This window comes from Panthera uncia, chromosome D1 (genome assembly GCF_023721935.1).
Source record: "Panthera uncia isolate 11264 chromosome D1, Puncia_PCG_1.0, whole genome shotgun sequence".
In the NCBI taxonomy this organism is placed as follows: Eukaryota; Metazoa; Chordata; class Mammalia; order Carnivora; family Felidae; genus Panthera; species Panthera uncia.
In genome coordinates, this window is record NC_064808.1 from 96,078,890 (window position 1) to 96,099,882 (window position 20,993).

General features: G+C 53.6%; 1 protein-coding gene across 2 annotated transcripts; it reads right to left on the reverse strand.

Annotated features, from left to right (window-relative positions):
- Nucleotides 1–3,027: 3,027 nt before the first annotated feature.
- IL10RA (interleukin 10 receptor subunit alpha) lies at nucleotides 3,028–14,575 on the reverse strand. 2 transcript variants are annotated; one of them, XM_049612747.1, is made up of 7 exons: nucleotides 14,440–14,575; nucleotides 12,507–12,627; nucleotides 11,729–11,913; nucleotides 10,671–10,837; nucleotides 9,901–10,051; nucleotides 8,936–9,057; nucleotides 3,028–5,724 (listed from the first exon to the last, which is right to left on the reverse strand). In XM_049612747.1, the coding sequence occupies exons 1-7, from the start codon at nucleotides 14,504–14,506 to the stop codon at nucleotides 4,801–4,803; spliced, it is 1,737 nt and encodes a 578-aa protein (XP_049468704.1). In that variant the 5' UTR covers nucleotides 14,507–14,575; the 3' UTR covers nucleotides 3,028–4,800. The 2 variants fall into 2 exon arrangements, with proteins under 2 accessions (XP_049468704.1, XP_049468696.1); XM_049612739.1 differs by having other exon boundaries at nucleotides 12,507–14,530.
- Between the last annotated feature and the right edge of the window lie 6,418 nt (nucleotides 14,576–20,993).

Consider the following 20,993-nt stretch of genomic DNA (forward strand, 5'->3'; position numbering starts at 1 on the left):
TCTCCTTCCCATGTGCGTATTTCGCTTTTCTCGTCCATGTTTGATTGGGATCAGTGCCTCTTTCACTGCAGCCTGCCACTGAGTCTTGCCAGTTCTTTCCGCAGAATGCCTTTTGAATCGGTCACCTGCTCTCCATTCCTGCTGTCCCTGTTCAGTATTGTCATTGGATCGGATTGTCATTGAACCCTGTGGCGGACTGAATGTGTTCCTTCCAATTTCACGTGTTGAAGCCCTAACTCCTAATGTGATGGTATTAGGAGGTGGGGCCTCTGGGAGGCTTTTAGGGTTAGATGAGGTCATGAGGGGGAGGACCCCATGGTGGGATAAGTGTCTTTGCGAGAAGAGGAAGAGAGACCAGAGAGCTCGCTTAATGGGAGCACGCACTCGCTCTCTACTCCCTCTCCTCCCCCTCTCTTCCCCCTCTCCTCCCCCTCTCTTTCCCCTCTCCTCCCCTCCCACCTCCCCTCCCCTCTTTCTCCCTCTTCCTTTAGTGAGGACAAAGGAGAAGGGGGCATCCACAAGCCAGGAAGAGAGCCCTCGCCAAGAACCAAATTGGCTGGCACCTTGATCTTGAACTTACAGCCTCCAGAACTATGAGAAATGTCTGTTATTCAGCCCGTCCCCCAACCCGGGTGTGGTATTTTTCTATGGCAGCCTGAGCAAAAGAAGACAGCTGCCTCTTCCTTCCCCTCCTCTTGCTTCCACCATCCCTTTTTCCATCTTTGTTCCTCTCAGGGCGCCTATCACTCATTGTAATGATGTATCTGTCAGTCTGTTAGCTTGATATTCATCTTCGTAACCAGATGGCTTCCTCCATGAAGCTGCACCTCTTTTGTTCACTGCGGACCAGGGCTGAGCACCATATCCGGCACATAGTAGGTGCTTAAAAATGCTTCTTGAAGAAATGAAATGCTGACTATAAGTGCTTCTGGCCAGGTCTCAGTACATCCTGCCTTGTCCCTTCTGACTCATGCCATGTGCTTTGGCCAGGGTTATCTTTTTAAAACACTGACCCAACCCTTCCTTGTCAAGAGTGTTTATCGGGTACCCCCCACCCTTGTCGAATATTTATGGGAGCCATGCGGACCTAAGATGAAGCGGCTAGTGAGGAAAGGTGCTGTGAATGGTTAATAAAAATGCATTTAATTTTAAATTGTGGATTTGCTTTAAAAGAAACCCTGAAACCCAGAAGCACTACAGGAAATGGATGAGTCATGCCTCCTACTACCTGGTGTCCTCTAGGCTGGGGCTTCAGAAAATCTGCCCGAGCTGCCCGAAACACTCCCTCTCTCAGTCACAAGTGCTCTGTCCTGGTTGGGCATGGCCCATGGCATCCTTCTCTCCGCCGTTCCCACGTGGGGTTCCTACAGTTTCCACCCAGCGGGTCAGTGTGGGCTCTGCGGCCATGACCACCCTCGCGACCCCGTGACCGTGTGTGTGTTCTGTGATAGTGTGTGCCTTGCAGGTGGGGTGAGGAGGGGTAGAGATCTTCGGGGAAGACAAGGCAGATTCTTTGACATAGCTATTTAGAAAGTTGGGAAAACAGTTCAATAGAATTTCCTGTTCAGTCAACGTGGGTCCATTTCCCCGTCTCCTGGGTAAGAGGAAGTTCCGTTAGCTCACAGAAACGCAGAATCACACATTCCTCAGCCTGGAAAAGCCCTTGAGGGAGATTACTCAGTTTAAGAACAAAGAGGGCCTTCTGTTGGGGACTTGAATCCAAATTGCCGAGAAGCCTGTGAGCATCTCGGCACCAACTGTTGGAAGATCGCTGTTTGCCCCACAAGCCCTGGCTGTCCGGGCTGGGCAGGCAGAGAGGGGCTTCAAAGCAGAGGGGACCCAGCACAAACTCCCACTCATGCGTCACAAGGGAAGCAGGCGAGCCCACATCCTGGGACTCCGTTCTTCAAGCTGCTCTGGGTTTGGTCTCTTCCAGCCGAACTGTCCGCGGTTGCTGGTTCCTTTTACTCTCTCAGTCTGTGTATTCACCTCTCTGCCGCTCTCCACCCAGCCTGCCTCGGGGGCCTTTTCCTTGGGGCTGAAGCCATCTGCAACATTCGTTTCCAGGAGTAAGTGGCCAAATCCACACTTCTTAGGAATAGGACAGGGAGGCCTCCGGGGCAGAAGTCTGAGCAGGTCCCAAATGGCATGGTATTAGTCAAGTTCTCTGAAGACGATAGGATCAGCACTTCCCCAGAATGGCTGCTTTTCTCAGAGTGGAATGGGGAGAAGCGTCATTGGAGATAACCCAGGGGAAAGGAGATGAGGTGTCCCCATTCACCTCCTCGAGGATCCAGGCTGTGACAAAGGGCAAAGTGCACCAGAGACCCTGGCCCTGACCCTGAGTTTGCTCCATCTGCCGGGCTGAGCCTGGGGAGAGAGTCAAACCCACGTGTGGCTTTTCGTGGAAAGAGAAGGTTGCTTTCAGAATCAAATGCAGATGGCTTCCGCACTTATGAGAAGCACCCGTGGGTCACACCTCCAGGTCGAGGGGGTCAGGTGGCGGGGCTCCAGGAAGGTCTGCTCTCTTTTCCAAGCGGTCAGAATCCACACTCAAAACATTGCCTTGGGGGCACCGGGGTGGCTCAGTCGGTTGAGCGTCTGACTTCAGCTCAGGTCATGATCTCGTGGTTTTTGAGTTCGAGCCCCCACGTCGGGCTCTCTGCTATCCGTGCAGAGCCCGCTTCGGATCCCCTGACCCCTCTCTCTGCCCCTGCCCCCACCCCCATGCTCTCTCAAAAAGAGCAAACAAACAAAAACAAAAAACCTTTGTCTTCTACGTTTCCTTTTCAGCTTTCCAAAGGAATGTTTCTTTCACTTACATACAGTGTCATGATCTCTTACATTACATACCCATTACGTCATGTTAGCACGAGGGCTCAGACCTGTGTCCCATTTGAGCCTAAGTCTTCGTCCCTGCTAAAGCGACATCACACATTTTATTCCTTATCAACCTCCATGAGCAACAACTTGAGTCTCCCACCAGCCACCGTGTCATCAGAAATTTGACGGGTTTCACCAGGTTCCTGTGGTCCTGACAATTTATTGAAATAAAAAAAACATACACCACTGACGTACAGAGCTTTTCTTTTAAGACCCGTTCATACCCACCCCCTCGGTGGAAACTCACGTCCCTGTGAATGAAACGCATCAGGCATGGTTTTCTAGATTTGCAGATGAGGAATCCGAGGCGCTTCAGTTTACAGATGAGGAAATGCTACGCACAGTGGGGTCAGAACTGGAACCAGGGGGGTCAGAACCGGGTTCTTGAAATACCCAGAATTCTTTCATGGTACGGTGCTCTCTCTTCAATAAATAAGGGAACAAGATAAATAAATAAACCTTCCGAGGGAACCCTGAGGAACTCCTCAAGCTTCAGTGTGCAGAGGGAGTCATCAGATACCTGAGAACCTCTTGGTAGAGTGTGGTGGGGGAGCAGGGGCGGTTCTGGCTGGATTCTCTGAGCCGCTTGTCTATTCTTGGAATGCCACAGAAAGATGTAGGGCCGAGTGGCGACTCTTCGGGGGCGGCTATCAGGCCTGTCACCCCTCCCAGCTTCCTTGCCCATAGACTGTAAACTGGCTTTGAAGACAGAATCTTAACCCCGAGTGTGGGGACGCAGGGCCCACAGCCGCCCCCTTTCTGGGCCCAGGTTCTCTGATGGTTCTCTCAGCGTGACACCGTGGACTTTTGCTAAATCTGTTAGTCCTCAGCGTGAGAAGGAAGCTGGTTCTCTGCAGACGTGGGTTCTACGGTCTGCTTCTTCCCAGCCCAGGCTCACACCGGGCCGGAGTCACCCCCGAGGCCAGCTTGGTTAACGTCCAGCGGGGAGGGGCCCCCTGGAGACTGAGTCCTTATTCCAACTGTGGCTGGTCCCAGCGCACACAGCTGAACCCTGAGAGAGCAGTGACATGTCTTGTGGGTCTGGAGCTGGGTGTTAGCAGTAAACGCAAGTGCAGGTCCCAACCCGGACCCTCTGGGGCAGGCGAGCTGGTGCCCAAGTCCACAGACAACCTGGAGGGCTGAGTTTCGACCAGTGACCGGTACAAATAGCCACGGCTTCTCCAGTGCTGTCAGCAAGATGGTGGAGGCCACAGGGTGGGGTAGTGAGTGGCTTGGACATGGGGGCTTCGTCCCCTTATGGCTCCATAATGGTGGTTGGTAGACTGGCTGACCAGGGCAGATTCATCTGAAGATCTTCTGTGACAAGCTCCCCGCCTGGGAGGACTGCCAGTCTGGAAGATTCTCCGTGTGACCATCCTAGAGACCACACCTGATCTCCGGGTCCTCCTGTTTCCTCCTAGAAATGACCCTGCAGGGAGGCTCTGAAGCCCCCACCCTCCCAGCACTGCATCCTGCTGGAGGCCCTGGCACATGGTTAGCCTGAGAGGGAGGGCTGGGTCTGAACCGACTTCAGCTTGGTGCCCTCACCACCATAGCTGGCCTCACCACATTTCCAGAAAACCCTATGATTCCCCCGAGCAAAGACTCTTTTACAGTATAGGAAGAGCCCCTAGAAGGGAGATCTCCGCCCTGCCCTTCCTGGTCCTGCCAGAGTCTCTGGGGCCCTGTCTGCATAACCGGCCAGTGCCATCTGGATACCCTGCAATAGTATAACGAGATAGCCTCTTTCTGCCCTGGGCACCTCAGGCAGCCCTGCTGGGCCTGGCGAGGGCTGGACCTCCGGAACTTGCAGAAGAGTGCTCACACTGGCCTCATGAGTCACTTCTGACCCCTGCGGCCCCTCCTCCTGGTCCAGGAAGGGCACGGCTGACATCAAAAGCAGCCCCTTAGCCTGAGTCACTCATTCGAGTGCAGGCTGGAGATCAGAGGCAGAGTGACCAGGTTTGAGTCAAAGCGGTCCAGGAGACCACCTGGGGCTGCCATACAGTCCAGAGGGGCCAGGTCATGGGCCAAGTTGCAGTCAGATGCTCCTAGGTCCCTGGAGCTGGTCAAACCCAGAAGTGACCACTCCTCAGTTGGTCGACTCCACTGTCCGGTTGGGGTCCCTGATGCAGGGCGAGTTGTTCCTGGGTCCTGTTTCAAATAGCCCTTGGCCAGGGCCAGCGGGGGCCAGCCTGCCTCGGCATCCAGGCATGTCCTGAACTTGGGGCCGAGGCCATCTGTCGAGGCGGGCTCTTCCTCCAGGCAGCCTGCCGTGGTTGCTCTCTCCTGTGTGCATCTGGTTTGCTTTAGGTAGCCCCGGAATGCCACTGAGGCTGGGTCTTCCTCCCCAGGCACCTCAGGCCCTGGGGGATTGACACGGCCCAAGTCTGAGACCCCCTGCACATCCCCAGGCTGCCCTTCTGAGTTTTGGGCTAGACCGAGGCCGCTGTCGTCCTGGCCCTGGCTGCTCTTCCTCACCCGCTGCTCCCAGTGGGGTCCGGTGCCAGGACTCGGGCTGGGCTCCTGCAAGCAGATCCCGCTGTCTGTGCTGTTGTTGCTGCCACCGCTGCGGCTGCTCTCCGGCTCCCGGGGCGCCCCCTTTCCCACAGTCCCCGCCGCCTGGGGGTGGGGGACCGGCAGGAGGAACTGGGACCCCTCATTCTGCAGGGATGACTTCGCACTGCCAAAGCCGCTGTCCGTGCTGCCGTGCAGTTCTGAGTTCTTCAGCTCCGCGGACACTTTGGGGAAGGCCCCCTCGTCAAGGGGATGGATGGTGTCCTGGGGCTCTGGGCAGGGGAGCTGGAGGACCAAGTTGAACGGATGGGGCTTCCCGAAGACCTGGAGGGGAGAGGGCAGAGTGAGAAAAACAAGGGTCACCTGCAGCAACCCACTCCAGCGTTGCAGGTGAGGCCCCGGGTCCGGGAGGAGAGCCCAGGGAGGCTCCGCTGTAACCGAGGGGTCCCTGTGCTTTTTGTTGTCATTTCAGAACCGACCTTTCCTCTTAATGCAATTCTCAGTTTGGTTCAGGCCTGTGTGCTCACAGCCCGGGTGGAAAGGCAGGTGGGATGGGAGCCTGCAGGGAGCGGAGAATGTTCTCGGCTCCCTCGGCACTGCTTTCCACACCTGAGAGCAGGCCGGATTCCTTTGGATACATCTAGAAGTGAGTGCCAAGCTTTTTTTGATGATGGCCCAAAATAGGGAATGTGTTACATAGTAACCCACCTACAAATAGCCCGTAAGTCTGTAACTCACGTTTAAATAACTGTCACTTAACCCCTCTCCCCCTTGCTGTTCTGTCTCGGTCACACTGGGGTTCTTTCTGCCCTGGAACGCATCAGCTCAGTGCTCTCAGGGCCTTTGCACATGCCATGCCCTGTGGTCGGAACACTCTTCTCTCAGCCCTTTCTACGGCTGTGTCGTCCTTAACACTCAGGTCTCAGCTCAGCTCAGCTCTCCCCAGAGAGGCCTTCCCGATCATCCTGGCTAGAGCAGTGCTCCACACGGTCTCTGCATTAACCTAGTTTTTAAAAAAATTTTAAGTGTATTCATTTTGAGAGACAGCAAGAGGGGGAGGGGCAGAGAGAGAGAGAGAGAGGGAGAGAGAGAATCCCAAGCAGGCTCCACACTGATAGTGTGGAGCCTGATGTCAGTGTGGAGCCTGATGCAGGGTTCGAACTCATGAAATGTGAGATCATGACCTGAGTCGAAACCAAGAGTCAGACTCTTGACCGACTGAGCCACCCAGGCGCCCCAGCATTAACCTAGTTTACTTCTTTCTAGTACTTGGTTCCTGGAATTATTTTTTAGTTTATTTTCCGCCCCCTACCAAGACCCACGATACAAACTCCCCACACCCAGCAGAATACAAGCACCTTGAGGGCAGGACCTGCCTAGTTTTGTTTGCCACAATGTTCCTGGCACTTAAGCTGAGCTGGCACATACTGGGCACTCATAAGGTTTGCTGACTGACTGACGGACTCACTGTTGCACATCTGCCCTAATTCCCTTTGTAAGTTTTGACTCCAGTGCAACTCTTACTGGTTGAGTTCCTATTGCTATCCTATAGGTTGGCGATGAAGGACAGCTGTTTCTAGAACCAGACTCCATGGCCCAAATCCCAGCTCTGCCTTTGCCAGCCATGTCACCTTGGCTCAATTATTTGTCCTCTCTGTGCTTTCGTGTCTTGCCTGTAAAATGGCAATAAGGACAGTACCTGTCTGGTCATGTTGCAGTTAATGCATGGAGAATGCTTTGAACCGTGCCTGGTACATAGAAGGCACTCGGTGAATGTTCGGTGAATCGAATTTTATGCTCCCATCTCTAAGGAAGTGGTGTTTCTCCATTTCCTAGAGGAGGAAATGGAACCTCAGAGTGGTTAAATGACATGCCTAAAGTCACAGCAGCAAAGAACAAACCTGGGATTTGTACTCTGCTGGCCTGATTTGAAATCCCCATTTGTCCAAAGATCAGATCAAAACAGCTAATGAGTGGGACTAAGCAAGTGAGTGTGAAGGTGCTAGAAGGTGCCAAAAGTTATTGGTAGAGTTCGTAATGGCCGTGATCATTTGATGAAGGGAACTGGGTTGCCTTTATCTTCAGGAGGCAAAAATTCTCAAGGAGAGCTCAATTCTGTGATCCAGATGTCACAGAGGAGCAAAACCCCCGAGGTTGCTTGTCCTCTCCTTTGGCATTTTGGATCTGTGTCGATTTCACTGGGTCGCATTAGAGTGAAAAGAATATATATACGTCCGCTGCCCCAACAGGCTGTGATCAAGCCCCTTGGGACCAGGGGCCACTGCCGGTTTGTTCATCTCTTCCTGGACGCTCATCCTGATGCCCAGCTAGGAATCCCCGCTGCAGTTACCAGGACCACTCCTCCCCCACCCCTCTGCTTTCCGGTTCTCCAGCCCGAAGGGCAGCCGCCATGAGGCACTCACCTCTAAACCTCCCCCATCCCAGCCCCAGGCCCTGCGTATCGGATATGCTCCAAGTACGTGTTAAACAGGCCAGTGTATACACGTTTATAGAACTGAATCTCCCCAGAGTACAGAGAAGGAGCCATGAGTGACATACTTCAGTTAGACACAAGGGAGAACTTTTTAGTCTCCTAAGGTACCCAGGGCACAGGAACACCGTCCTCTGCTTCCTGGACAAGGCTCTAAGTAGGGCAGGCAGTCGCTTCTCTCCCTGCCTCCCCACTTCCTGGAGTTCTTACTCAAAATCATTCCAGAGGACCTGTGTCTCTCTTCTTATTTTTCCCAGAAATCCTGGGATCCCTCTGAGTGGGGGGATACCCTTCAAGCTGTGGCCTTTCCTAGGGCCCCTGGCTCCCTGGTGGGGCCGGTCCTCCCCAGCACAGCCCACGGCTATCGCAGTGATGGCGGCTGGGGGGATGTGGCCGCAAGCTCTGGAGCAGCCTGAATCCCAGGCGGGACGGGCGGGACAGTTTGGAGATGCTGGCTTACTCGCACAGGTGCAGCCGTTGCACGAGACGCTCTGGAAGAGGGTCAGAGACCCTGGCCATGACCTCCTCGGCATTACCACCCGCTCTGCTCTCTGCCACTCTGGTGGCAGCACTAGGTGGGTGCTTCTAGGCCTGAGTTCTCCCTCTTCCGGAGCACTCGTCGTCACCAGCCGGTAGGTGGGGGGAAAGACTGGGCTTCGGCCTGACTCTTCCTGGCCCTGTGACCCCTGTGCGTGGAACAGTCCCTCTATGCCTCCCCATAGGGGAAGATAAAATGAGGATAATACCTGCTTCAGAGGTACTAATGCACAGGGGCTGATCCATGGCCGATGATAGTAAATAGTAACAAAAACACCTTGGGGGTTGGGACTACTCAGTATGGATCTTATCGGGGCTATTAGAAGATAATGTTCTCAGCACCGGGCTCTGCATGTAAGCCTTGCCTCTGTCCCCGTGGTCCCTGAGGAAGGTGCCTGCTGATAACGTCAAGGCTGAGGGAACGGACCGTCTGGGGGGAGCCCGCTCTCTCCTGGAGCCCTGGTGCGGCTAGGGAGGATGGGATAGTGGCCCCTCCTGGAGACTCACCAGGACGGTAGGCAGCTTCCTCTGGCGTCGCACGTACAGCTGGAGGGCCAGGCAGTAGGCCAGGGCTCCGCAGAGCAGCAGGACGAAGGTGAAGAAGATGATGAGGTTGGTCACGGTGAAATCTGTAGGCCCAGAGAGATGTGTTTGTGGCCCGGCAGTTGTGGGACGTTGGAGGGGTGGCTCCCGGGAGCCACCGAGTGCGGGGCCCAGGTGATCCCCCAGGCTTCCTCTAGGCTATACAGCTAGATGTTTCTGGATTCTTGAGAATCCCTGCCTGGCCTTCCAACCTCTGTCCTGAAGGATTCCCTCACTAGGCACACTGACTCGGCTTCCGGCTTTGCGCTCGATTCACGCTACGGCACGTGGAACGGTGGGGCAGGGTGGTACAGCGGGTGAGAATGGAGGCTTTGGGAGCAGCCAGACCTGGGCTTAAGTCCCAGCTCCAGCACTCACTAGCCGTGAGGGTATGGACAAATTACACAGCCTCTCTGAGCCTCCGTTTCCCCACATAAGATGACTGTGAAGGACACAGCACCTGCGGTGAGCCTGGCTTCAGCAGCTGTGGCAGGGGGCAGCTCAGTTCGGCTTCCTCGGAGGGGGAGGCAGGGTTAGAAGGCCCTCTGTGCCCAGCTCCAAGGAAGGACGGCTGAGGAATGTAACAAACGGGAAAGACCATAGGTGGCGGAGGTAGGCTGGGGTGGGGGTGGGTTCTTGGGAAGCACGGCTGTGCTCAAGTGGAAGCAGAAGCAAGAGGCCTGGCTTTGCCACCATGTCCTAGAAAGTTGTTTATACCCACAGAGCCTCAGTTCCCGCGTCTCTAAAATGGGGACAATAGGAGCTCACCCACAGGGCTGTGGGGAGGAGCGCCCATGGCATCGGCAGCCCTCAACCGATGCTTTTCTGGTTGTGTGAGGCCCTTCCTGCCTCCCTCCCCGCCCGGACAGCAGCCCTGGCCGCAGACTCACACTGTCGGGTAAGCACAATGCACTCTTCCTTGGACCACAGCCCCCTGTTCACTCGGGAGGCCACAGATGGCTTCACCTTGACACAGAATTCTCCCAGTTCTCCAGGAGGTGAGAGGCTGAAGGTTTCACGGTTTATCTTCTGCTTTATGAACTGAAACGAAAGCAACACAGCCATAAACAAAATATCCCTGGCTCATGGGCTGCGGGAGCCCAGAGCTGGGGAGCCGTCAGAGATGCTCCAGGCCGACCTTTCTTCAGTGTCCTTTCTCAAACATCACAAACCCGCTATCATCAATGCAGCCCAAGATCTCTGTGATTAACATGATTTATCTCGTACTAAAAGAGAAGTGGAACATTTTACGGGACACTGAGGACCTTTCTAGAAGGGGCTGGAATCAAATGGTGGAAAGAGCCTCCTCTTTCCTGGCAGATTCCAGACATCCCACATACGGGGTGTCCATGGGCAATCACATAGCCTCTCGGAGCCTCATTTCCCCACTTTCAAAAGGGAGTAAAATATCCACCTGCAAGGGTGTCGGAACTAACAGCTATCAGATGTGTGGCATGGTGCCTGGTGCTAGCAGGCAGGGTCCTCCCTGCCACCTGGCAGGTGCATCTTAACCGAGGGCTTCTCGACTCCCTTCCCCGCCCCATGACCGCCCTCCACTCTGCCAGCAAAGTCCCCCACGGGTGCACAAAAGGTCCTGCCGGCCCGGGGTGACAGGGAGGCCCAGGGAGCCCAGGGGCTGCGGCCCCGGGGAAGTCCATACCGTAGAGTTCCCCGGCACCTTGCGCAGCTTAATCTCGTACTCTCGGAAGTGTTGGAAGATGCTTTCGTAAGTGTCGCCCGTAGGGGCGATCCTGGGCCTGGGGAGCTGGATCCGCCCGAGGATGATGCCGTTGTCCACCTCTAGCTTCACGCTAACCATCAGAGTCACTGAGCGGGGAGGCAAAATCATGAGGCCGGCGGGCTGGGGAGGGCCTGGGTGGCCCACCCGCGCTTGGCCTCTAGAGTCCAGCGTTACCCGCCCTAAAACCTGGGCCACTGGTTTGCAACCCAGCAGAACATCAGGACTTCCCGGGGGCTACATTAAAAATATAGATGCCCCAGGCCCACTCAAGACACAGTGAATCTCAAGTTTTGAAACTGGGCCCTGGAAACATTTATTTTAAACACGCTGCCCGGGTAATATTTCTGCAGCCAGCTGAACACTGGCCTGCGGGCCGGCATTTGGGAGCCAGTGACCTCAGAGACCATTGGTCCTGGCTCTGAATTCTGGAGAGTGGGCTCACCACACACATAGAGTGTATGGTCAGTTCCAATTTGCAGAATAGAAGAATCCCATCAAGTTTGGGGCTTACCCTTTGACCTCTAGAAAGAGAGACCCCCAACTCTTCATCAGCATCTCCCTGCCCCCAAGCCTCACACCCTGACCCCTGGGAATTCAGGCTGAAGCAGGTGAGGACTAGATCTAATTCGGCCTACTGTTTGCTGCCCCATGCTGAGAGCTTATGGATTCACTTCCTCTTCCAGAACTCTGTAAGTACACAGGTCTGGCCCTTGTGACTCAGCTGCTCCAACTCGCCCCGAGACTTCTCTTCTGTAGGATAAACAACTCCAGTTCCCTTTTAAATCTTGAACAACTTGGCTACTTGCATCTAAATCTTCCCAAAAGTCCTGACTAGTTGTTTGGGCAACGCGGTGCCCGGCCAGGAAGCCTGGCTGGATGGCAAGCTATGGGAGCAGAGTAGAGTTCTAGACTAGAGTTTCTGGCAGGAAGGGACCCCCAAAGCCATATTCCAGGTCCAGGGGAGTTTCGAAAAGCACCTTCATCCAGGGAGAAGCGGGTGTTGGTGTTGGTCCAGTTGGAGTACCGGTTTCCAGCCATTGCCCGGACTCTGGCTTTGTAGCTACTGTCGTGGTACAGGTCCAGGGTCATAACAGTGAGATCACAGGACAGCACCAGGGTCTGGTTACAGCTGGGGGTGGACTCCCAGGAGTCTCTTCCATACCTGGGGAGATATCCGGATCAGAGCATCAGTAGGGAAATTTGTGCTCAAACCTACCTCCTTTAAGAGGAAAGCAAGGGGCCCGGGGAGAGAGCTCAACGATGGTCCAGCCCTCAGGGCATTTTCTCTGGCCCAGGGCATCTAACTGCAAGAATCTCTCTCTTGGTTCTGGAACCGCATACCAATTTCTCTTAGATTGGAACATCTAACGGACATCCCCTTCCTCCAGGAAGACTTGCTACCCACTGCCACACGGCCTCATTTCTCCTTTCTCCCGACTACATTTGCAGTCCTTTGGGCTTTTACTTGTTTTCCGACCATGTTATGGATGCGCTTCCTGTTTTTCCAGGAAGATGGAAAAAACCTTGAGGGTAAAGGCAACACCTTGGCCTTTTCACCCCAGAGCTCCCAGCGCACTGCTCAACGCACGAGACTCAAATCAGTACTCGTCAACTGATGGATATGCACCAGGGTCCTTCCTGGAGTCACTTCGATGACAAGACCGATTTATCTCCCCGTGCCAGGAAAGCGCAAGGGGATGGCTCCACCCCCTCCCGCACCCACCTCTCTCCTTTCTCCATCTCCCCTTTCCATACCTCAGAAGCTCCACTTCATAGTAGGTGCCTTCTGACTGATTCGGGATGGGAGTCCAGTGGAGGATATGGGAGAAAAATTCTGCTTCAAACCACACAGATGGAGGGCTGGGAAGTTCTGTTCCTGGGGCAAAGAGTGTGGATATCAGAGTTGGTGGAGACCGCCTCCCGGGGATAACGAGGCTGACGGTGGCCATCAATCTTACAGCCTCCATTTATCGAGTCCTTTGAGCTGAGCACTCTGCTAAGTACTTTTTCTATGTTGTGTCAGTTAATTATCCCAGCAGCCCTCCAGGGTAGGCATCTAGTACTCCAATTTTACGGAAAGGTTAGGTGACTTGCCCAAGGCCAATGGAGTGAGTGAGGGTCAGGGTGAATCCAGATGGGTCTGGCTCCAGCCCCAGGCCTCCTCTCTGCAGTTCTTGGGGGTACACAGATGTCCTGCTTGTTGGCATCTGTTTCTCTTCACAGCTCTCCTGGGCAGTCCCAAGCTGAGTGCTTGCCCCATTCCCCCGCTTCTAGAAGGGCTTTAGGCTGGCTGACAGAACGAAGCAGTTTTGGTTCTACACGGGGCTGACGGCATTTCCACCCAGAGCCAGCACCCTTGGCTCCACGGCGAGATACTCAATGCCACAGCCGAACTCCCATCTTCCGCCCTTTGCTCCTCCCATTCACCAGGGGGAAACTCCAACTTCAGGAGGCCTCAAATGAACTTGCCAGGGTGACTTGGGCAAATTACTTAACTTCACCAGACCTCTCGTTTGTAAGAATGTAATAAATACACCTATGCTGAGAGTCTTGCCACTCAAGTGCAATGAGGTAGGTCAAGGCCAATACCCAGTCAATCCCTCTTCTCTCCTCCTTGATCCCTTAATGTCTCTCAGTCTGCCAGCCACTCTCCCAGGCTTCCTTTGTTCTCTAGTTTCTCACCATCTGTAGTAATACTTCTTCTAGAGTTGTCATTCGCACAGAGTATATTTCCCCTGTCCCTTTCTTTCTTTCTTTCTTTCTTTCTTTCTTTCTTTCTTTCTTTCTTTCTTTCTTTCTTTCTTACAATGTCTTTGATCCTCAAGGCTGTGTTTCGATTTCAGAACATTGGATGGAAAGTGAAAAATGCAGCGGGTCTCTGTGGTGTTTGGGCTGCGTGTCCCCGACTCAGCTCTCGATCATGTGAACGGCTGACTGCATGTTTTACTTTGTATTTTGGTGTAGACGCGGTTTCAGTCCCTGCTCTCCCTGCCGCCACCTCGCTGCCCTTTCATTCTCTCTCCAGGCTCGTCTCGGCTCCCCTGCAGAAACTTTCCGGGACAGCTGGCTGGGTTAGAAGACTGAGCTAAGGGGTGGGAGGAGGTAGGGGGAGGCAGGTGGCAGTGGGAGCACGTTAGGGGCTAAAGAAGAAGCAGGGGATGATCAGATGGAGCCACAGGTGATAGTGAGGGGAAAGAGCTGGGATGAGCCAGGGCATGGCACGGGGAAGAAACAGGTTAAGTGGACCTCTAAGGGAAGGTGGAGTCAGATGGGGAAATCAAAGTCATTCCCCAGGGGGGGAAGCAGTCTTAGCTGGCCGAGAACAACAACAAAAAAGGCCAAGGCTAAATTTCTGATCGGCCTGGAAGTGGATGGACAATAAGCCGGGCGCGGGGGTGTTAACTGACTTCTCTATCCACCCCCTTACCCCCCATCAATTTAATGCTCTTACCCTTCCACAACGGGGAGCCTAAGACTCAGGCTTGCCGGAATGAGGGAGCTTCCGGGGGTGGGGGGGTGTTGGACAATGGACTCCCCTCTCCCCGGAGGGACAGCCAGACGGGGTTCCCCGTGGAGCGCACAACTTTAATGTAGGGGCGACGAAAGGCGGGGGTCGCGTGTGGACACGCACACAGCCCAGCCGGGCGAGCGCGGAGCGGGCAGGGGAGGGCCGGGCTGCGATCCTTACCGTGCGCGCCGGAGCAGAGGCGCAGGCTGAGGAGCACCGCCAGCGGCACTACCAGGCGCGGCAGCATCCTGGGCGCGCCGCATCCTCCGGGGGCCGGAGCCGGGCTGCGCGCGTCCAGCCGCGACTCCGCGGCTCTGCCTCTGAGCGCTCGGGCAGGCGGGCTGCCCCGCCCGCACTCCGCCAGGCTGCGTCAGAGGGGCGGGGCCCCGAGACGCCCCGCCCCCCTCCCCCCGAGGCCGCGCCTCCGGATGCTCGCGCGGGCCGCTGCCCTCAGCCCCGAGCCCGCAGCTCTGCGCTCCCCGCCCACTCGGGTGGGGAGGATGCGGGGGTGGGGGAGTGGGCGGGCACAGGGCTGTCCCGGGGAGGGGACGCGGTTCTGGCGTCCCTTCCCCGCTTCCCAGCCCTCCGCTCCCGGTTTCCAAGGCCGCCCAGTGCGATCGCGTTAAAGCCAGCCCGGGCAGTCTGGGCGGGGGTGCGGAAGGTGGGGTGAGGGTGTCAGAGCTGATTTTGCGGGATGGACAAACAGGGTTGGGATTGGAGCTGTGGCCAAGGCCAGGCGCTCGCTGGGGAGCTGGGGAAGGGAGGAGAGTGCCCCAGGCGCTCAGGCAACATTGTTAGGACACGTGTGTGACTCTCGATGTGGCCCTAGTGCCTGGGTGTAGGGTTATAAGCCAAGCCAGCGGTAAAGTAGGCGGTCCTCTACCCGACTTAATAGTTTGGGAGGGGTGTCCGAGGCCTCCTTCAGCGGCTTTTGGCTTCCGTCTCTTGCCTGAAATCTCACATTTAGAGCCTTTCTTTTCTTTTCTTTTCTTCTCTTTTCTTTTCTTTTCTCTTTTCTCTTCTCTTCTCTACTTCTTTCTTTTTTTTCTCTCTCTCTCTTCCTTCCTCCCTCCCTCCCTCCCTCCCTGCCTTCCTATAAAACTCCTGGGGGACTGGTAGCATATTGTCCGTTACTCATGCTTCGGTATCACTTGACTCAAACGAGACTTCACTCCAGGTGCACTGAAGATGTGGGAGCATGGGAGACAAACTTGTCCACTTCACTTTGGTTGTGTGGTGACACCTGCTTAAGAGCATGTGGGTGTCTGGGGGAGGGAGTCCTCTTCTGGGCTGAGGGTCTACTGTAGGGCTAGTAAGACCTCACTTTTTGATGATGATTAGTGAAGGTCAGGGATGCCCCAGCTATGTGGATAGTGGAGAGTGGTATAGGGAGGCAGGACACGGTGTCAGTCAGAGAGCCACCCTAAGCGGACAGCTCTTGTTGCCACACCCTCAGATCAGCTGGGAGAAAGAGTTCCAGGGTTTGTAATGTGCGAGAATGTTTTCTGCACTCTCTGTTGCCCAACTGGAAGATTAAGTGGCCAAAAGTATCCAGGCATGACCCAAGGGGTGTGGCTGCCTTCTGAAATGACTTTTCAGTTCCCACTGACCTTTTGAAGGAGGAGTACACGACAGTTTCTTGTTGAGCTTGTCTTTACTTTTTTTTTTTTTTTTTCAGTTATAAGAGTTTAAAAGTCTTACCCCATTGCCATTGTGAGGGAGGGTCAGGATTCTTAATTCATTCACATGACAATTTTTTTCTGTACACTCAGTTTGGGCCAGATCCTGTATTAAGGTTGAGGAGAAAACAGTGATCAGAACAAGGTCCCTTCCCCCCAAGAACCTTACAATTTAGCTAGAGACGGAAAGTAAACAGAGATTTTAATATGCCATGGGAAGTGTTCTGGGAAGGAAGCATAGGCCAAAGTGGTTACACAGGAAACGGGCACCCAACCATAACTTGGAGTAGAGGATAGGGAACGCTTCCTGGAGGAGGTGACATCCAAGCTGATACTTGAGGGATTTGTAGGAGGTAGCTAGCTGGGTTGAAGAGCAGATATGGAGGATGTTCCGGACAGAGGGCAGTGTCCACTTAGAGATGAGGGAACATGGCGCTTTTGAAGAACCTTGTAAAATGCGTAAGTCAGCTTTCCTGTTTTAAGATGAGAGTCACCATGGCTGACATAGATTAATGTGTTGCTCAGGCAGAGCCTGCATTCGAATATAGGCTATCCCCATGTGTCCTGCTGCCTCCTAGCACTCAGAACAGGAATTAGGTCAGACATGTGATTACCATACCTTTTCTTTTTTCAATGTTTGTTTATTTTTGAGGGGGAGAGAGAGAGAGATACAGAATCCGAAGCGGGCTCTAGGCTCTGGGCTGTCAGCACAGAGCCCGACGTGGGGCTCGAACTCATGAGCTGAGAGGTCGTGACCTAAGCTGAAGTCAGACGCTTAACCGACTGAGCCACCCAGGCGCCCCCACCATACCTTTTTTTTTTTTAAAGAAATTCATGTGTTTGTTTTGGTTTGTATGCAGTTACGTATTCTTGGTGTTCTGCTCTAAGGTTCTGCTATTCGTAGCAACTAGATTTCCTGCTTCCCTTGCAGTTAGGTGGAATATGTGACTGGGTTTTAACCAATGTAAAGTTGAATTGATGGGTGCCACTTCCTGGCCTGGCCTGTAACTTTCCCTTTGTTATTCTGTCAGCTCGCTGGAGGGGGTCCGGTGGAGGATTCCAAGGGGGTGGAGGGAACCTGGGTCCCTGAATCACATCTCAGAGGAGACCGATTCGGTAAAGACGCCCAGACTGTGTGAGCCTGTGACCGGAGCGAGGAGTGAATTCTTGTCGTATCTAGTTACTGAGATTTGGGGATTTTTGTTACACCATCTGGCGTTGGCTATCCTGGTTCATGCGCAGACGTTGTCTCGTTGAATCCTGACTGCCACTCTACGAGACTGGCTTTGTTACCGGTGTTTTAGAGGAGTGGTGAGGTCCGAGACTAAGTCGCTTGTCTGTATCACTCAGCCGGTGAGTGGCAGGCTACAGCCCAGGTCTCTCCAGAACTCACGCTTCCAACACTGTGTAAACAATGCCCTTTCCTATCTTGGAAGAGCTGTTGGGGAAGGCAAATGTGTGGTGAATTGAGAGAGAGAGAGAGAGAGAGGGCGGGGGGGAGAGGAGGAACAGCTCAGGGCTGAGGGTTGTGGGTGGAGGGAGTGTGGTGAAGCCCCAGAAAAGCTGTGGGTGGAGCTGGGTAGGCATCTTGTCCCCATGGCCACACTGGGAAAGTTTTAGGGCAAATTTTGAGCTCTGGATGGTTCCATTGTCTCATTTTCGCTTTACTTCATCTTGGTCTTCGGGATGACGCTTCTCAGCGGGCATCCCTGGGCGGGCGGGTGGACATCTGGGAGGGTAGGAAGCCCATGTTCAGTTGTGGTTATAGGCAGGACTTGCAGTTTCTGTCCCTGACTAGTGACTAGGGAAGTTCCAGGCCTTGTGATTGCTGTGTCAGAGCCACACATAACAGAGAGTGCCCTAGAGGGAACAGACCCTGAGAAGCAGACAGAGGGAAGAAGTCTGCCTGAGGACACTTGGTAGTCATTGGGTTGAGGACAGCCGTAGAGGTGAGGTGAAGGGGCCACCGAAAGCCAGCCCCGGCTCTAGGAGAAGCCTTCTGGCTCTTGTCTACAGAACCTGACTGATGTCCGTGTGTCCCCTCCCTGTCTGCCTAATTCCCTCCTGGCTGGGCTCAGAAGGGACAGAACCCCCTTCTCTGAATGGGTTTAGATGGTGACTCAGACTTGAATGGGGAGTTGTTTGAATATCAGCTGGGTAGGTGATAGGCATCCCTGAAAGGTTTGGGGCAGGCGAAGGACATGCGGATTTGCACTTTAGACAGAAGAGGAAACTCAGAGCACGGAGGGGACCAGCTGAGGGATTTGCTAGTTAATGGCAGAATCAAAACCCTGGTCTTCAGATTGAGGTTCAAGTCTCTTTCCCTGACATTCCACAGCAGCTAAGCTTGTGGGACACTAGGAAGGCTACAGCAGAGTGTCTTGCCCATCAGCCTAGAGGAAAGGGGAAGATATATATGTGTGTATATATATGCGTACACGTGTATATGTGTATGTATATACATTTAAGTTTATGTATTTATTTTTGAGAAGGGGGAGGGGCAGAGAGAGAGTGAGAACATCCCAGGCGGGCTCCTTGCTGTCGTCACAGAGCCCAATGTGGGGCCTGAGCTCATGATCCATGAGATCGTGACCTGAGCCGAAATCAAAAGTCGGACGCTTACCTGATTGAGCCACCCAGGCGCCCCAAGAGGAAGAAATACTGATTTACCAGTTGAGGAACCTCTCCTGCTAATTCCCTTGAATCAGCAGAGTTGGAGCAAAGAGCTTTCTCACGCCTGCAACCTCACGCCGGGACATTGTGCTTGGTCAGTGCCCAAGGTTCAGTCTTCTCCTGGGAGAAGACTGTGGGTCTTGGAAACTGGAGACCCAGTTCTAGCCCCGGCTCGGCCATTGCCGGCCGTGTATCTTTGGGCCAGTGCTTTCACCTCTGTTAGCCACTGACAAGACTGGAATCATTGTAACCCTTCCTGGCCTGTTGTAAGGCCGGATGCAAAGCGTGCTGACAATTGTCAGAGGTTCCCCAGATGACAGGGGGTGTGGTGGTTAGAAATATTCAGCAGAAAGGCCTCATACTGGCCAGAGGGAGCCAGTCCTTTCTCTGTGTCTGCATGCACTTGATTTTCCTCCAGGCTGTATATGGTGCTGAGTCCCACTCCATTCTAGGGACTGGGGCCTTTGATTGTACTTGGGACCTCTCCCCTGCAAGTGACTTTTAAGGCAATCCTCTTATCAGGGAGGGAGAGGTCCTAGTCCACTGTCATTGCTTTGTGAACTTGGGGTGCAGCAGGTTAAGAACAGAACATTGACAAAAATACCCCATGTCACTTCAAGAGGCAGCTGGGTATTCGTTCCGTGGCCCAGAGGACCTTGATTTCTCCAGTTGTTAGGGGTGTCATTTCCCTTTAATTCTGAAATTAACAGCAGCCTGAGCCCCCATCCCACGAATGTAGGAAGTCTACCTGCTCTTGGATTCTCACTCCTGGATCACTTGTGGAGTTCTCCAGGGAAGCCTCACATGCCCAGAGCCATCGGGGGACCTCACAGCTCAGCTCTTAGTGCCTCACAGTGGTGGCCTCTGGGCTGAGGCTTCTACTTCATGCGTGGACGTAGTGCCCATAGCATTCTTCTTTTAAAAAAAATTTGTTTTAAACATTTATTCATTTTTGAGAGACAGAGACAGAACGCGAGTGGGAGAGGGGCAGAGAGCTAGGGAGACAGACTCTGAAGCAGGCTCCAGGCTCCGAGCTGTCAGCACAGAGCCCGACACAGGGCTCGAACTCACAAACCGAGAGATCACGACCTGAGCTGAAGTCGGACACTTAACCGACTGAGCCATCCAGATGCCCCTTGCATATTTCTTTACATCTGCCTTAGTCTTAAATAACAGTACAGGTGGGACAGTAGCTGTGTGGCCTCAGGTGGTGGTGGCATGTCAGGCCCAGTCCAGGGCCTTGCCACAGTCATTCCTCCTTGGGTGGGGGTGGGGGTGGGGGTGGGGTCGGGGTGAAGACCAGATCTGCCTGCTTCTCCTGCCCTTGTCTGGGCTCCCGGTCCTCTGTAAATAATACTGGGAGAAAGAACAATGATTTTACAGGTATTGGACAGGACAGCCCAGACTCAGACTTGGGGAGAACCATTTCTCTAACTTTGCAGGGCCATGGTTCTGCGAAGGAGATACTCAGTTGACATTGCCCAGAAATACCTAGAACACTTCACCGGAGACACCCGCCTTGGACCCACGGCCGATGTCCAGGGCTTTGCCCAAAATGAGGGACGTGCACTTACCTTACATTGACGAGGTTCACCCAGGACAGAGGGAGGCTCCCACCTAAAGACAATCTTAATGACTACTTTGTGGTATAGAAACTGCCTGTATCTCCTTGCATTACGGTATTTAGTTTCAAGTATTTTAGTTTTTTCTCCAAGGTTTTATTTATATAACAGTTAGTTAACATACAGTGTAATAGTTTCAGGTGGAGAATCAAGTGATTCATCATTTCCATTCAACACCCGGTGCTCATCCCAACCAGTGCCCTCCTTAATACCCGTCACCCATTTAGCCCACCCCCTTGCCCACCTCCCTTCCAGCAACCCTCGGTTTGTAATTTCAAGTATTTAAAGGTTTGTGTCCCACTGCATCTCTGCTGGCAGCAATTGCTTGATGGGAAGACCTAAGACAGGGGTTCAAAGATCCAGTTGTTAGCTGTCATCTGTGACTGGGTCTCAGGTCTCGGATTTCTTAGCTGTAGAATGAGGACGATACCTCTTCATTGAGATGCTGACAGGAATAATGTAAGCAAACATTTTTAGGTGCCCTCCACTAGGCACCGTGGGGTACAAAAATGAGTCAAACACTGTCCTTATCAGGTGTATGACCTTCAGGGCATTTAAACCTGTAATAAATAACTCCGATATATTATCAGAAGGACCAGCTTAGATAGATAGCGTTTCGTCAAATCCAAGGTGTAATACACATGTAGGATATTGGTATTCTTTTTATCTATCTATCTATCTATCTATCTATCTATCTATCTCTCTGTTGGATCAGGTCATCTATCTATTTATCTATCTATCTATCTATCTATCTATCTAT